Source organism: the organism of the source record quoted next, unplaced genomic scaffold, assembly GCF_019419815.1.
Source record: "Pyrus x bretschneideri cultivar Hongxiangsu unplaced genomic scaffold, Pyrus_bretschneideri_v1 Contig51, whole genome shotgun sequence".
Classification (NCBI taxonomy): Eukaryota; Viridiplantae; Streptophyta; class Magnoliopsida; order Rosales; family Rosaceae; genus Pyrus; species Pyrus x bretschneideri.
This window is the reverse complement of record NW_025999789.1, coordinates 458729-475000: the sequence shown is the minus strand read 5'-3', so window position 1 is coordinate 475000 and position 16272 is coordinate 458729. Positions and strand designations below refer to the sequence as shown.

General features: G+C 39.6%; 2 protein-coding genes, 1 long non-coding RNA gene and 1 pseudogene across 16 annotated transcripts in view; 3 read left to right on the top strand and 1 right to left on the bottom strand.

Moving 5' to 3' along the window:
• LOC103954087 overlaps positions 1 to 1826 on the bottom strand; it is a 7840-nt gene extending 6014 nt beyond the window's left edge. For 3 of the 14 annotated variants that reach the window (XR_007253017.1, XR_007253019.1, XR_007253018.1), the window contains exons 1-3: positions 1484 to 1826; positions 606 to 947; positions 197 to 400 (exon numbers count right to left, since the gene is read on the bottom strand). Coding sequence is in view for 11 of the 14 variants with exons in the window: in XM_048570078.1 (XP_048426035.1) it covers positions 197 to 320 (124 nt within the window). In the remaining 3 variants the exon portion in view is untranslated. The remainder of the gene's footprint in view (positions 1 to 196; positions 401 to 605; positions 948 to 1483) is intronic. The other 11 variants (XM_048570078.1, XM_048570079.1, XM_048570084.1 and 8 more) reach the window with 11 other exon arrangements.
• Positions 1827 to 5320: 3494 nt separating this feature from the next.
• Positions 5321 to 6392, top strand: LOC125470693. The gene is made up of 3 exons (XR_007253020.1): positions 5321 to 5614; positions 5733 to 6262; positions 6357 to 6392. It is a non-coding gene; the product is annotated as an uncharacterized LOC125470693 (long non-coding RNA).
• A 3777-nt stretch (positions 6393 to 10169) lies between these two features.
• On the top strand, positions 10170 to 15759 carry LOC125470692 (annotated as a pseudogene).
• LOC103954088 (putative disease resistance protein At3g14460) lies at positions 13913 to 15223 on the top strand. The gene has a single exon (XM_048569952.1). The coding sequence runs from the start codon at positions 13913 to 13915 to the stop codon at positions 15221 to 15223; it is 1311 nt and encodes a 436-aa protein (XP_048425909.1).
• Positions 15760 to 16272: the final 513 nt, after the last annotated feature.

The following is a 16272-nucleotide window of genomic DNA, read 5'->3' as shown; positions in this document are numbered from 1 at the left end:
CAGCAAGAAATATATTTAAAGCTTAAAGTTGCGAAAAACATATCATGAATTTTCAGCGCTTTCGAGGCTACTGACATTTCATCTGTATGCCTTAGCAAATAAAAAATTCCCAGCAGATAATAATCAGTGCGATCCAATTTACTTCCTTTGCTAGCCTTTACTTTAAACCCAAGGTTTAACCTGTCACAGAACTCACCTATAAAGACGCCCTTTGCTTTACGCGTGCAGACAGAGTTGCAATTTTGTTCACAGCAAAACTGTCCGCTAATGGGACAACAACAAATCCTGCTAGTACGATTGCTATTGACTGTCATTGACATGTCAATAGCAATTGCATCACCCGTTGAAAAGGTTGTATCCGGCGCATTAGCCACCAACCTGTCAATTATGTCGTAGACAACTGCAGCAAACGGATAAAAGCTCAAGGATATTATGCATACAAGAAAAAAAAAAAAAAGAGCACTCTACCAAGATTGACTAAACAAGTGGAATGAAGATAAGTTTTAGAAAAATTTTCACTGAAAAACAATTGTTGGACGTGATGTATTTTCTCTAATGTAACAAACCACAAAAACAATCAGAAGAGAAATCAAATAAGAGCATACATTACTTGTTCCCGAAGTTCCTTTAATGTCATATGATTAACAAAAGAATCATCATCGCAGCCTTCATGCCTCAATACAGTTTGGTGCTTCTCGAAATGAAACTGAGAGCTCTTTTAGAACAACTGACCAGTAGGACTAGAATAATAACACAGTTCATTCAATTAAAATCATATGCAGTAAGGCAAAGCTCATGGATACGAATGACTACTTACCTCGGGATTATGAAAAGAAATTTACTGGGAGAAGCTATAACTTGTTATGGGATCCTTACATGATGTTCCTAAAAGCTCTGAACCATACTGTTCCATCAATCACCCCAAGTTTGTATGTCTCGACTGGTATCTTACAATAGAGAAGAACAGGTTCAGTTAGGATTCAGAATAAAACTAAAAAGCAGAAGCAAGAAGACATTCCATATCTGTAGAATTATTTCTCTAAGATCAACACATTTATGCCAAAATGTGTCAAGTTTAGTCATTCCATGTGCTAACAGTCATATTTCATTCGATAAAATATATATACAAAGAAGCATCAAATATTTGAATTAATTAGAATTGATCTCTTATATGCTCGATATTATAATACATGAATTAATCCATTGACCGATTTTATTCATATTAACTCTTGTACTCAACTTACAGATTTCAGATCCGTTCCTCACATGCCAAGTTAAAAGGAACAAAATCTATACAACAATATAAAAAACAAAGCAAGAATATCTGTAACACTGGAGGAGTTATGGAATTAACATCAAATTTTTCCATAAAGTATAGGGAGTAAGCAAGCCAAGTATTTTCCATTAAACAATGAAAGAAATCAAATACAGCAGAGAAAGAAATGGCAAAAGAAAAATGGGAAAGTGGAGAAAATTGAATTACAAAGAAGGGAACCAGTAGAGAGGAGGGCCTTTGGTGAAGGCATCTCAATTGGCATAGACTGAGTAGTAGATCAACTGGTGCATCTAATGAGTGTGTGATGCTTTCAGCAATCTCTCAGCCACTATATGCCGCCATATCTCTTTCGGGTCCATTGCTTTCGTGCGGGAGATTGTATATTTTTAGGACTGTTTCGAAATCCTTGGCGTCTTCAACGGTTAGCTAGCCCTGCCAGAACCAAGTCCTCCACTCACAGTTCACTTATTTTCTTCACCATATCTCTCTCTCTCTCTCTCTCTCTCTCTCTCTCTCTCTCTGTGTATGGTTTTGCAGGCTTTTGCATGTGTTTAAGTAATTGTGTTTAAACTTTGAACATTCTGTGTTGTCTGCCTAATTGAAGGAGTAGGTGAGAGATGTGAACGACAGTTAACCCACGTGATGATCATCCAGTCGTGGCGAGCTTCCGACTATGGCAACAACTAAAAACTAGTAAATTGGTGGTTAATGACTTCTTGAATTTGGTACCGAGTTTTCTTTATGGCTTTTTTTTTTGTCAAAATAGTCTCTGAAATTGGCATAATTCTTCACTTTGATCTCTCGTAATGAAAATCGATAAAAGTGATCTTTGAATTTGTCTAGCATAAATCATGTGGGTCTTTCAGTGAAAAATTTGTCAATATCCTCGTTAAATTATCACGTGAACGACCAAGTTACCACATTTTAAAGGGTATTTTTGTCAGACAACCCTTCCACTTAGTGAGGATATTGACAATTTTTTCACAAACATACCAAAATGATTACAGTGTACAAACTCAGGGACTACTTCTATTGACTTTCATTGTTACGGACCAGAGTAAATTGTTATGTCAATCTTAAAGACCATTTTAGCTAGAAAGCATTTCTTTATTAATATGGTTATATTAATGATTGTCCATATGTGGTTTATCAAATATTTTTCTTTAGACAAATGATACATACGTGAAGTGCAAGTAGTGAATTGTCATAATAGTTTAAGGCTTTCTTCTTCAATCCAATACGTCTTAGGTTTAAATTTTAAACCCTTCCTCCTCGATGCCTTTAATGTAATAATTAGTGTAGAATATCATTTGCATTAAACAATAAAATAAACATAATACTGAACACAGCATCTCGGACTCCTTGAAACTTTGCTAACTTATTTCTATACGAGTAATTTTGTGTTTATAAAATCAAATGAAAATTATTGCATACACCTTTTCTTACAAAAATATGTAATGCTATCTAAACATATGAAATTAATATTATTGCTGGCACTTTAAACGTGTAGTGATTGCATGATATTGCAAAATAAAGTAAAAAGTTAAGATGAATGCAAAAAGTAAATAATCGGAAGTCGTGTTACCGTTCTATAGACGTTGTCATGATTTCATTAGTTAATTGAAAAACATAGTTCATCCATTATTAGATAATCCTTAAATAACTAAATAGATTTGGATTTAGCTAATTTTTTGTAAAGATGGTTTTTAAATGTTAGAAAATAAATGAATTGGATCATCAAGTAATAATGTAGAATCTTAAAAATAAAAAAAGGAAATAGAAAAGAAGGTACAGAGGAGAATGTAGCTAGAATTCTTCAAAAGTTAAAACAAAAGAGTTTAGAAGTGAGGTTTATATTAGTCTTTACTTGGGGTGGAGCTGGCTTAAAGAATTTGAGAGAGCCAATACCACATTCATTAACCATGTTCTAATATAATTAAACAGAAGTTCATAATTTTGTCATCCAATTACATGGAGCCACATGGAAACTAAGAGGCTATGACAACCTCCGGTTTACATTTAGCTTCACCCCTGACGGCGAGAAATTTTTAGTTGTGACGGCATCTATGATGACAAAAAAAATTCTAAAATGAAGCAGCCTATAATATGGCCTCTGTCATCTTTTGGTAGGTGCATATACAAACACAATGGTTGAAGAGAGCATGGCTTATTGGCACCGGTTGCTGGAATTCCAGTGTTACTCGACTTGGTGGCTGCCGGCTGGCAACCACCCTCAATCACAAGTCGTCGAGTTTTTCTCTGGTGATCTGGGGCGAATAAGATTCCTGCACGGAACTTAAATTTTTTAATATATATACACATACATACATATACATAATATTTTGATGAGATATGTGGATGTGGAGTCCTAAAAAGAAAAATAAAGAGTAGTATATAACATTAAAAAGTTAAGATATATTTTGAGTTTTTTTAGGTCTATAACTTCATAAAAAGTATAAAAACATTTTCTTTCTGCTTATCTTTTTATTTTTTTAATATCTATAAAATAATATAAAAAAACAAAAACTTAAAAAATAGAATATGCTAAAAGATATGCTGGGCTGTTAATAAAGTGAAAAAAATAATATATAAAAAAAAAAAAAAAATCAACCAACAAGTTTGCGTCTTTTTCATCTTCTTCAAACTGCTCTACAACTGAAAACAAAACCCAGATTTCAACCAAATTTTTTTCAAATTTCGACAACCTTTATACAAAATTGACGCCCAATCAAACGTCCTGAGGCACGCCCAGACAAAGCTAGGCTAGTTTTTAGCTGACTCCCACAAAATAGAGTCGGCAAGCCACCCGTCCAGCCTCTGAGGCCGCTTAGGCGCGCCTCGAGGCGTGTATTTTAAAACACTAATTCTCATCTTTTATTTAGGAGTACAATTTTGAGGTGAGGTATGAAAAAGATATTCGCTTGAGTTGACACCGATACAGTCAATAACGATGACAAGAAATAGCCTTTTATAACTCCAATTTGATTTTGAACAGGTGAAGGTACAACTTTTGTATATTATTTTGCTTCAACTCATGTGTGTGTTTGTGGTGTGTATAATGTTTTAAAAAGCGAAGGTGTAGACGAGACGTGTCATTGATAACTCCGCTTAGGCGAAATGTGACATCTCACATCGTCCAGGGGAGTGATCCTTAAATGTATATTCTCATCTCTACCTAGCACGAGGCCTTTTGGGAGTTCACTGGCTTCGGGTTCTGTAGGAACTCCGAAGTTAAGCGATTAGTGCGCCAGAGCATTCCCAGGATGGGTGACCCATCGGGAAGTTCTCGTGTGAGTTCCCAAAAATAAAATCGTGAGGGTGTGGTCGGGGCCCAAAGTGAACAATATCATGCTACGGTGGAGTCGGGCCCAGGAAGTGGTCCCGCCTGGGCCGAGATGTGACAATTTGGTATCAGAGCCTAACCCTGGCCTCGTGTGTGCCGACGAGGACGTCGGGCCCCTAAGGGGGGTGGATTGTGACATCTCACATCACCCAGGGGAGTGATCCTTATATGTATATTCCGATCCCTACCTAGCACAGGGCCTTTTGGGAGCTCACTGGCTTCGGGTTCCGTAGGAACTCCGAAATTAAGCGAGAAGAGGGCTTGAGCAATCCCAGATGGGTGACCCACTGGGAAGTTGCTCGTGAGTTCCCAAAAACAAAACCGTGAGGGAATGGTAAGCTCAAAGCGGACAATATCGTGCTACGGTGATGGAGTGGATCCAGGAAGTGGTCCTGCTCGGGCGGGGATATGACACGAAAGCCTTGAGACGTGAGGAACTTAAATTTTTTAATATATATACACATACATACATACATATGCATAATATTTTGATGAGATATGTGGATGTGGAGTCTTAAAAAAAAAAGGGTAATTTATAACGTTAAAAAGTAAAGATATCTTTTGAGTTTTATTAGGCCTACGTACTTCATAAAAAGTATAAAAACATTTTCTTTCTACTTATCTTTTATCTTTTTAATATCTATAAAATAATATAAAAAACAAAAACTCAAAAAGTAGAATATGCTAAAAGATATGCTGGGCCGTTAATAAAGTGGAAAAAAAAAATTAAAAAAATAAAAAGAAAAATCAGCCAACAAGTTGGCGTCTTCTTCATCTTCTTCAAATTGCGTTGCAACTGAAAACAAAACCCAGATTTCAACCAAATTTTTTTCAGATTTCGACAACCTTTATACAAAATTGACAGTCTGACATCCAATCAAACGTCTTGAGGCGTACCCCGATGAAGCTAGGTGAGTTTTTTGATTCCCACAAAACAAAGACGGTAAGCCACCCGTCCAACTATGCTATCAGTCAGCACAACACGATGCGGCTAGGTGTGTATGTATATATTGTTTTCTACTTGTCAGTCAATTTTGAAGAGTGTAATTCAACTATGCTATCAGTCAGCACAACACGATGCGGCTAATGTAGTTGTCGGCTTCTGTGATGTAGAAAGCGAACTCTGGAACTGTGAAGATTGGATTATCTATGGCCAACGAATTTAATACATCAACTAGCTGTCCTTGAATGGTGCCCCTGCTGTCCTGCATGAATATAATTCTGCTTTAATCGGAGAGGTAACCCCTGCCAATGATGTTTCACCACCGTCATACTTGCATAATTGGCTGATGCGCTACGGATTTCACCGACGTGGGATATCAACATATTGTTGAGTTGAGGTATGAGAAACGAAAGCATTTAAGTCGATTGGCATCCTATTGTAATAGATATAAGAAAAGGCTGTGAAGGTAAGCTCTGTGTTTTCTTCGCTAAATTTTCATCGAAACTCTGCATTCATACTTTCGTTGAAGAAAAAGATAACATTCTTATATTCATCTGAGATTCTTCCTTTTTTCAGTCTATGAACATCTTTTCTCTCCTGGGAGCGATAAAAAAAAAAAGAGAGATTACAACATTCTTCTCACCATTGTGGATTACATGAGAAATCATGTGTGTATTTACAGGTTCATCTGAACACAAAGGTATCTCTCTCTCAACCGCGGTTTCATGGACATTATCGCAGATGGTAGTAAATTTCTCAATTGCTAAGGGGTATTTGCTTGTTTCTCTTAACAGTCTGATTTTTCTGAATGGTATGCGACCACATCCATATTGTTGAATAAGAAGAGTATCCAAGATAACTCTAATGATTCCAAGAAGAAGAAAATAGAACACACTCTTAAAGAAAGCTCACAAAACAAACTAATTAGCAAAGCTTTTCTTATTTAGCTCTAGGCTTTGTATTTCCTTGGATGATTTACAATGCTTGAGAACTTGGGTATTTATAGCAAACCAAATGAATAAACTAAGATTATTTATTACCACACAAAACACATTAATTGCACCTAATTTATTTTTATTCAACCATGCCTAACATTGCCTAATTTTCCATACCTAACTTTGACATTGATTTTCAACACTCCCCCTCAATGTCAGCTCTCATTCTTTGCACTGTGCTGAGCAGACAGCGAAAATTTTCGAGCTTGCCTGTACTTAAACTTTTTGTGAACAAGTCCGCAACTTGATCATTCGTCTTGACTTGTCTCATCTCAATCTCTTCTTGTAGAACCTTTTATCTGATAAAGTGGTAGTGCACTTCCACATGTTTAGTTCTTGCATGAAAGACAGGATTTTCCGCCAAGCGAATGGCCGATTGGTTATCACAGTACAATGGTACTGGATAATCTACTGGTTGATGTAGATCACTCATCAACTGTACTAGCCATGCATTCTCTTGAGTTGCCATTGCTGCTGCTCTATATTCTGCTTCAGTGGTTGACAATGATACCGTCGGCTGTCTCTTGCTACACCAAGAGATGGTTCCAGAACCAAGCTTAAACACATACCCAGTTGTTGATCTCCTGGTGTCATGATCTCCCGCATAGTCAGCATCACAGTAACCAACTAACTTGCAGTCTTCACCTTTCTTGTACAAAAGACCATAGTCAATTGTACTCTTCACATATCTCAGTATTCGTCGAACTGCTTCCAAATGAGGCTTCTTTGGATTTTGCATGTATCGACTCATCACACCAACTGCATAAGAAATGTCAGGTCAAGTCAAGGTTAAGTAGATCAGACTACCTACCAATTGTCGATACATCGTCGCATCTTCCAAATCTTTTCCTTCATGTGCACTCATTTTGACATTTGGCTCCATCGGCGTAGAGATCAGCTTGCATTCGAGCATTCCGAACCTCTTCAATAAATCTTTGGAATACTTCTGTTGACAGAGAAATATTCCTTCTTGTGTGCGATCAACCTCTAGTCCAAGGAAGTGCTTGAGTTGACCAAGTTCCTTCATCTGGAAACGGACTGATAAATTCTCCTTCGTCCGAAGAATTTCTGCCTCATCATCACCGGTAATGATCAAGTCATCCACATACACTAGCACGATAGCTAGCTTTCCTTCATTGGATTTGACAAACAAGCTGGAATCTGCAGATGTTACTGAATAACCACTTTGTGTTAGAAATTCAGCAATCTTACCATACCACGCCCTGGGTGCTTGTTTCAATCCCTAGAGTGCTTTCCGCAGTTTACACACATATTCAGGATGATCTTGGTTCTGAAATCCCATTGGTTGGATCATGTAGATCTCCCGATCCAGCTCTCCATGAAGAAAAGCATTCTTCACATCCATCTGCCACAGATTCCAGTCTTTGTTGGCTGCAAGTGCAAGTAAGACTCGTACTGTTGTAAGCTTCGCCACTGGACTAAACGTTTCATCATAGTCTAGTCCGTACTGTTGAGAGAAACCACGAGCTACCAATCGTGCCTTGTACCTCTCGATTGACCCATCTGGACGACGCTTTATCTTGTAAACCCACTTGCAGGATATGGGTTTCACATCTCTTGACTTTGGCACGAGATCCCAAGTCTGATTTTGCTGAAGTGCATCAAGCTCTTCTTTCATAGCTGTCATCCACTCAGAGCTCTGCGATGCTTCTTCGAACGTCTCAGGTTCTGTTGCTTCTTCAATTATGGCTGCATTGGCATATTTGGGATTTGGTCTCCGTGCTCTTGTTGACCTTCGGAGTTGAGATTGTGGAGTTGATTCTTCCGGTACACTAGGCCCACCTTCTTCGTCTGGTTGTTGATACATGCCAGTTTGCCAAGTACTCTTAGGTACTTCTTGGTCGACATCGTCTCCAGTAAGCAAATCTTCAGGCTCATCTGGACTTGATTGAATTTGGGCAGCTTGGTCTCCCAGTTTCCCTTGCAACGTATCTTCAAACTCTTTTGGGTCAGGTGACGCCTCATTTTCTGAGCACCAAGATGATGCTTCTGCGTCCCATTCTTCCTCCACAGCTAGAGACGCAACGACATCCCAATCATCTTCAATTTCATTTTCTGAGCACCAACAAGATGATGCTTCTGCGTCCCATTCTTCCTCCGTAGCGAATAATGCTTCAGCATCCCAGCCATCTTCACTATTCTCCTTCGAACTGGAAGTAGCAGTATTACTTTCAACAGGCTCTTTCTTGGTCCAACAATCTTTCGCCATGTGGCCATTCTTTCCACAATTGTAACACTTGCCCTCAAATCTTTTATTATTCTGGGACTGACCACGGTTGCCGTGATACTTCGGAGCTTCCCCTGGCCGAGAACTCCCTCCTCCTTGATGACCTTTTTCCTTGTCACCATTTCTTTTAGATCCACCACCAGCACGCTGCTTAAAGCTGCCTTTGCTTTTGTTGGTGTAGAGCGCTTCCTCTTCACTCTTCAGTGAGACTCCTCCCATTTGCTTGGCCATAGCTTCTTGACTTGCAAGCAAATTTTCAAACTCAACAAGCGATGGTTGTGTCGGCCATCCTTGTATAGCGGCAATGAACCCTCGATATTCGGGTCTCAAACCATAGATAATTATTCTCTTCATCCTGGTTTCCCCAATAGGAGCTGTTGGATCTAATTCTGAAATTTCGCGGCATATCGACTTCACCTTATGAAAGTACTGGGCAATCGTCATGTCGCGTTGTACCATTGATAGCAACTCATTCTCGAGAAGTTGCAATTTTGTATCGTTCCTCTTCGAAAAGAGTGTAACAAAAGTGTCCCATGCTTCCTTTGGCGTTCTAGCATCCCGAATGTGCTCCAACATTTCTTCTTCTATTGTGGTCTTTAAAGCAAACATTGATTTGTCTGCTTTAATTTTCCACTTTCGCAAGACGCCGTTAGCATCTTCCGCTGCCGGTTGTGTAGCTTCACTACCACCGACAACCTCCCACAAGTCTTGACCTTGAAGGTAAGACTCTATACACGTTGCCCACGTGTTATAGTTTTGGTTGTTGAGCTTCTTGATTCCTCCAACAACTTGAAGATCACCCATCGTATCGGCAAGACTTTTGACTACACCGAGCAAGCTTGAGTGACTACCGTGCAGAGTAATACACTACTCTCGACACAAAGAAGCTCCCTCTCAAGGTTTGTGATAACCCCAGCAATAATCTCAAGAAACCTTTTCTGATGTAGAAGATTAGTCAAAACTGCAACCACAGAGCATACTCGGAATTCCAAGAGACTTTACAACCAATGCTCTACCAAGAACGATCCCTGACCGACTTGGCTCTGATACCAATTGTTGAATAAGAAGAGTATCCAAGATAACTCTAATGATCCCAAGAAGAAGAAAATAGAACACACTCTTAAAGAAAGCTCACAAAACAAACTAATTAGCAAAGCTTTTCTTATTTAGCTCTAGGCTTTGTATTTCCTTGGATGATTTACAATGCTTGAGAACTTGGGTATTTATAGCAAACCAAATGAATAAACTAAGATTATTTATTACCACACAAAACACATTAATTGCACCTAATTTATTTTTATTCAACCATGCCTAACATTGCCTAATTTTTCATACCTAACTTTGACATTGATTTTCAACACATACTTTATGGCTGCCTGTTCAGCCAAGTACGTCAGGTTTCAGTCACCTCTACACGTCAAGGCCATGGCACTACATCGTGGGCTGCAGACGGTGGCTGATCTGGGGGCTGCTGCAGTGGAAGTACTGGAGAGTGACTCCACTCTAGCTTTGGCGATGCTGCAGCAAAAGGAGCAGGGTTATAGTGTTTAGTCCAATATTTCTTGATGTCAAGGCTCTACTTGAGGCTCTAACTCAATTGTTCATTGCGCTTACGTGAGACAATAAGCCAACAAGGTTGCAGATACACTTGCCCGATACGGCTTTTGCAAGTGAACAAAGGGTTGCTATGGTTTTGTAATATTTTTTCTTTGATGATCTAATAGAAGTTAGTCATAAGTTAACTAAGTGTTATTTGTTGGTGCATGGTACTTTTTTTTCTTCGACCGAATTAAAATTTCTGACAAGGTGTTAACGAGGCCACTTTTTAGCACTCTATCTTCTTGTACATTACTCTTCTATATAAATGAACACTGTACTTTCTTTCAAAATAGAATCTTCCTCCTTGAGATCATTCCCGGCAAAGTTTTAAATACCCAAAATACCTAAAGCAATTAAATCTCTATTTATTGGGAGACCCACTTGACACCATCCCCGTATCCCATCTACGCACGATACTGCACATGAAAACCTCGAGAGGGCGAACGGTGAGTCTGTAAGATTCAGCTTCCCCTTGCTAGTTGGGAAATTGGTCAGTCCTAGATGATATCGAAGTTCATCTTCTGAAGCAGCATATATAAGGGATGTCGATCTTGTTGGCCAGCACAAGAAATGGAACAGTTGCAAATTCTTGGCCTCTCCGTCCATACCGCCCGCCCGATCCGACGACCTCGATCTCCTCAAGAATTGAAGAACCGTCCACAACCCATCAAAGACAGCGTTGGGGAGAGCAAGACATAAAAGAGAGGGGGAAAGAGAAAACAAAGTTTCTTTGCTTTGATCAATCTCAAGCTGACATAAAAGATAAAAATTATAAATAACTAAATAAAATAAATTATGACAAAACCAAACCAAACAATTAGATACGCATAATATTATACCCTATGCCTAACGTGCGGGGTCCACTGCATTAACAATATCAAGTCGACTCTCTCACACAAACGAAATTTAGCTTATGCATGATCGTAATAGGCTCTGAAAGTTCCTCACCTGAATTTCATTTGAGTTGAGCTATTTCCTTACTTGAATTTCAACAGAACTTTCAGACTAATCAACTTCAAATACTTGATCAAAATTAGTCCTTTCTCCAAGAATAAAAAATGGCTTTGGTTGGAGAGGCTTTGCTCTCTGGTTCGATCCAGGTGTTGTGCGACAAGATTGCCTCCGCAGAGTTCATGGACTTCTTCCGGGCAAGAAGACTCAACCATTCACTCGTGGACAAACTGAAGGTGACATTGATGACCCTCCATGCAGTGCTCAACGATGCAGAGGAGAAGCAGATTGTCAACCCTGCCGTCGGGATATGGCTTGACGAGCTCAAACATGCTGCATTCGATGCCGAGGACTTCGTGGACGAGATCGATACTGAAGCTTTGTGTCGCAAGGCGAACAATCAGACCAAGAAAACCCAGGTGTGGAACATCCTTTCTACCTCAACTAATCCTTTTAATTATAAAGGCTTAAATGGTAGAATAGAAAATTTATTCAACAAGTTGGAACACCTTGCAAAACAAAAAGATATCCTTGGTCTTAGGGGAGGTGTTATTGGGAGCAAGGTTTCACAAAGAACTCCCACAACTTCTGTTGTTGAGGAAGGATTTTTTACCTATGGAAGGGATGGAGATAAAGAAAAGTTAAAAGCTCTACTGCTGCTATCTGACAATGAAAGTAGCAGTAATTTTGCCGTAGTCCCTATAGTCGGAATGGGTGGGGTTGGTAAGACAACTCTTGCTCAACTCCTTTACAATGATCAACAAGTTAAAGAGCATTTTGATACTAATGCTTGGGTTTGTGTTTCCGAACAGTATGAGGCTTTGAGGGTGATTAAGACCCTTATTGGGGAAATCACTGGGAAATCTTGTGATATCTCAGATTTGAATTCCCTTCAGATTCGACTAAGGGAACAAGTGAGGGGAAAGAGATTTTTATTTGTCCTGGATGACCTTTGGAATGAGAGCTATGATGATTGGGATCATCTACGAACTCTTTTCACGTATGGGGCGAAGGGAAGTAAGGTCATTGTAACAACAAGGAGTAGATGTGTTGCATCCATCGTGCACAATACTATTCCCATTCATGACTTAGAAGAACTGTCAGATGATAATTGCTGGTTATTACTGGCAAAACATGCATTTAGAAATGAAAATCCCAATGCACATCCAAACTTGGAAGAAGTTGGTAAGAAAATTGCACGTAAGTGCAATGGTTTGCCTTTAGCTGCAAAAGTAATAGGGGGTCTCTTAAGTTGCAACCTACACTACAAGGAATGGAATCACATATTGGATAGCAATCTTTGGGATCTACCACATGCTAATTGTGTTCTTCCTTCTCTAAGATTGAGTTACCATTATCTTCCAACTTACTTGAAACGATGCTTTGCTTATTGCTCAATTTTTCCAAAGGACTATGAATTTGAAAGAAAATTGTAATTCTACTATGGGTGGCAGAAGGTTTAATTCCACAATCAAAGAGCAAGAACGCAATGGAGGAGGTTGGTGAAAGATACTTTGATGAACTGTTATCGCGGTCACTATTTCAAAGATCAAGAATTGGGGTATCAAGTTTCACAATGCATGATCTCATTAATGACTTGGCTATGTTTGTGTATGGAGAATTTAGTTTCAGGTTGGATGAGGGAGAATCACATGACATTCCTAAAAAAGTTCGCCACTTGTCGTATATTAGAAGTTGTAGATTTGATATTGCTTCAAAATTTGAGCCATTAGGTGGTGTCAAATGTTTACGCACCTTCCTACCAATGTCTTCAAACAAATTGTGGCAAAAAAACTCTACATTTTTAAGTAGAAAGGTTCAAGATGAATTGTTGCCAGCGCAAAAATGTTTACGGGTACTATCATTATCTAAATATAGAAATATCACTCACTTGTCTGATTGCATTGGTAACCACATACACTTACGCTACATTGATCTATCTTATACTTCAGTTAAAAGGTTACCAGATATGGTGTGTACTCTTTACAATTTACAGACTCTATTGTTGTTAGGGTGTTCCTCACTGGTTGAATTGCCTGCAGATATGAGGAAATTGATTAATTTGCGTCATCTTGATATTAGTAAAACTAACATAAAAGAGATGCCGGTGCAAATGGGCAGACTAAGAAGTTTGAGAACGCTCACTGCTTTTGTGTTGGGGAAATCTACTGGGTCAAATATCGGAGAACTGAGGGAGTTATCAAACCTTCAAGGAAAAATTTCTATCTTGAATCTGCAAAATGTAGTCAGTGTTGTTGATGCCTTGCTGAAGGATAAGAAGGATCTCAATGAGGTAGAGTTGGCATGGGGTCGTGTGGTTTCCGATGATTCTGTAAAAGAGAGACATATACTTGAGAGATTACAACCTTCCGTAAATTTGTTGAAACTAACCATCAGGTCCTATTGTGGAACCAGTTTCCCTAATTGGGTGGGAGACTCGTCCTTCTCCAACTTACAGGTGATGCGCCTCTGTGACTGTAGTAAATGTAGTTCGCTGCCACCAGTTGGTTAGCTTCCTGCTCTCAAAGAGCTCTACGTAGAAAGGATAAAATTTGTTATGAGTGTTGGTGTTGAGTTCTACGGGGGAAATCAGCCATTTCAATCTTTAGAGAAGCTAGAGTTTATGGGGATGTCAGAGTGGGAGGAATGGTTGCCTAGTCCAGGTGGAGGTGAAAGTCCAGATTTTCCTCGTCTTAAGGAGCTGAATATAAACAGATGTCCGAAGTTGAGAGGAAACTTGCTCACTCATCTTCCTTCCTTGAAAAAGCTTTCGGTTTCCTACTGTGGGGTTCTACATGAAAACAGGGCTAGTAATACCCTGAACACGAAGACCTTACCACGATCTCTAGAAGAAGTAACAATATATGAATGCCCGGGTCTCTCATGGTTACTAGAGTCGACGGAGATGCTGCCGTCGCTTCAGATGCTCAGTGTTAATTTTTTTGGTGGGACAGAGCGGTTGCCGCAAATGGTGCACAACAGCAATCGTCTTCAACGTTTGACTCTTTCTTACTGTTCCTCACTCTTGTCGCTCCCTAGAAATAGTCTGCCCACCACGTTGACGTCACTTGAAATAGTAGAGTGCAGGAAATTAGAATTCCTATCACGTGATATGATGGCCAATTTGACTTCCCTTCAGACTTTGTATCTATCCGAGAGCTGTGAGTCTCTGAGGGTGTTCCCTTTGGGCATTTTCCCCAAACTTTCATCTTTGTCCTTCATTGGTTGTCAGAATCTGGAACTCCTTTCTGTTGAAAGAGCAGATGAAAATCTCAGCCATCTCAACAACATTTATATCCATTGCTGTCCAAATCTTGTCTCTTTTCGCGACGGAGGATTGCCCACTCCCAACCTGACTTCCTTTAGAGTCTCTGGATGCGAGAATTTGGAGTTGTTGCCTGACCGAATGCACACCCTAACCGCCCTGCGGACATTGGAGATAGAAGATGTTCCAAATCTAGTGTCATTTGCACAAGGGGGTTTGCCTCCCAACCTACAATCATTTTGGATCATTAACTGTGAGAGACTGAGACCTTCGGTGGAGTGGAGATTGCAAAGACTTGCCTCACTTCACCGATTTTGGATCGGAAGCAACCAGGATCTGTTAGAGACGTTGCTCGAGGAACAGCTGCTTCCTACCACTCTTCATACTCTCGAAATCTCTCAACTTTCAAATCTGAAATCTTTGGACGGAAAGGCACTTGAGCACCTCACTTCTCTTAAAGAGCTACAAATTGGAAGCTGCGAAAGTCTCGAATTCCTGCCAAAAGAGGGTTTTCCAGCCTCTCTTTCTTATCTGAGCATCCGGGATTGTCCTTCTCTGAAGAAGAGGTATCGGACAAGAAGGGAAAAGATTGGAGAAACATAGCTCGCATTCCTTGCATAAACATAGATGGCGAAGTAATCGTCATATAAGCTTTTACTTCCCTCTAACTCTCAACTCTCAAGTCTCAAGACAAAGCAAGGTACATACGTATGTATTCCACACCACTTATCTGTAGTTATGATAAACTGATTGTCCTCAAATGTTCCAACATAATTTATTGTCTTCAAAGTTTGACACTTAACTGCGTTTGGATGAATGCCAGTGCATTGGGTTACTCTACAAGGAGGCTGACGAGGCTGGGTGTTCCGGTTCAACAATGATGATTTCTAAATTGTAACGTAACTTCCTTTTCTTTTGCTTTCTTCATTTTGCCTTGACTATATTTGCATTTATAATATCGGTATATATATTTTTTAACTGGAATCGAACTATGCTAGGTCTCCCTTGGGGAATTTAAGATTAAGGGAAATGAGGATCTGTTGGAGGCATTGCTCAAACAACAGCATCTGTCCACCACTCACACCATCTGGACTATCAAGTTAGAAATCTTTGGACAAAACACCTAGCATTCTCGGAAATCCTTCCCGGAGAGGGACCGCAACAACTAAGCTCTCTTCAACAGCTACGCATCATCGATCGTCTTGCATTCCTGCCAGAAGAGGATTTGCCGCAGCTGTCTCCTTCTTTTCTGAGGATCACCAGAATGTTTGTTCTTCTCTGAACAGGAGGTGTGCAAAAAATATGAATGGAAACGATTGAGCCAATATGGCTCACATTCCTTGCAACTTTCACTGATGAAAGTCAATGAAAGGATATTGATCTCATATGACTAATCAATTCCTTAAGTGCACATATATGAAGGATATATTACAAGCATTTTCCTTTATGCATGGTTTCTGTTATTCAACGATGGGTCCACAAAAAATTCAGCTGGTACATTCATGCCTGGTATCAAACCCCTCGATCGGGAACATAACGCGCTAGCTAGCTCATAGTATTCAGTTCATAACATAACATTCTTCAAATCGCAACGTCCACTCAGAAACAAGCTCGTCGTGTTCATGGACGGAGCCAATGAAGGCTCACTAGCT

Bases quoted from the DNA above. Each gene is read 5' to 3' on its own strand.
- LOC103954088 (XM_048569952.1), top strand. From the start codon at position 13,913: ATGAGTGTTGGTGTTGAGTTCTACGGGGGAAATCAGCCATTTCAATCT.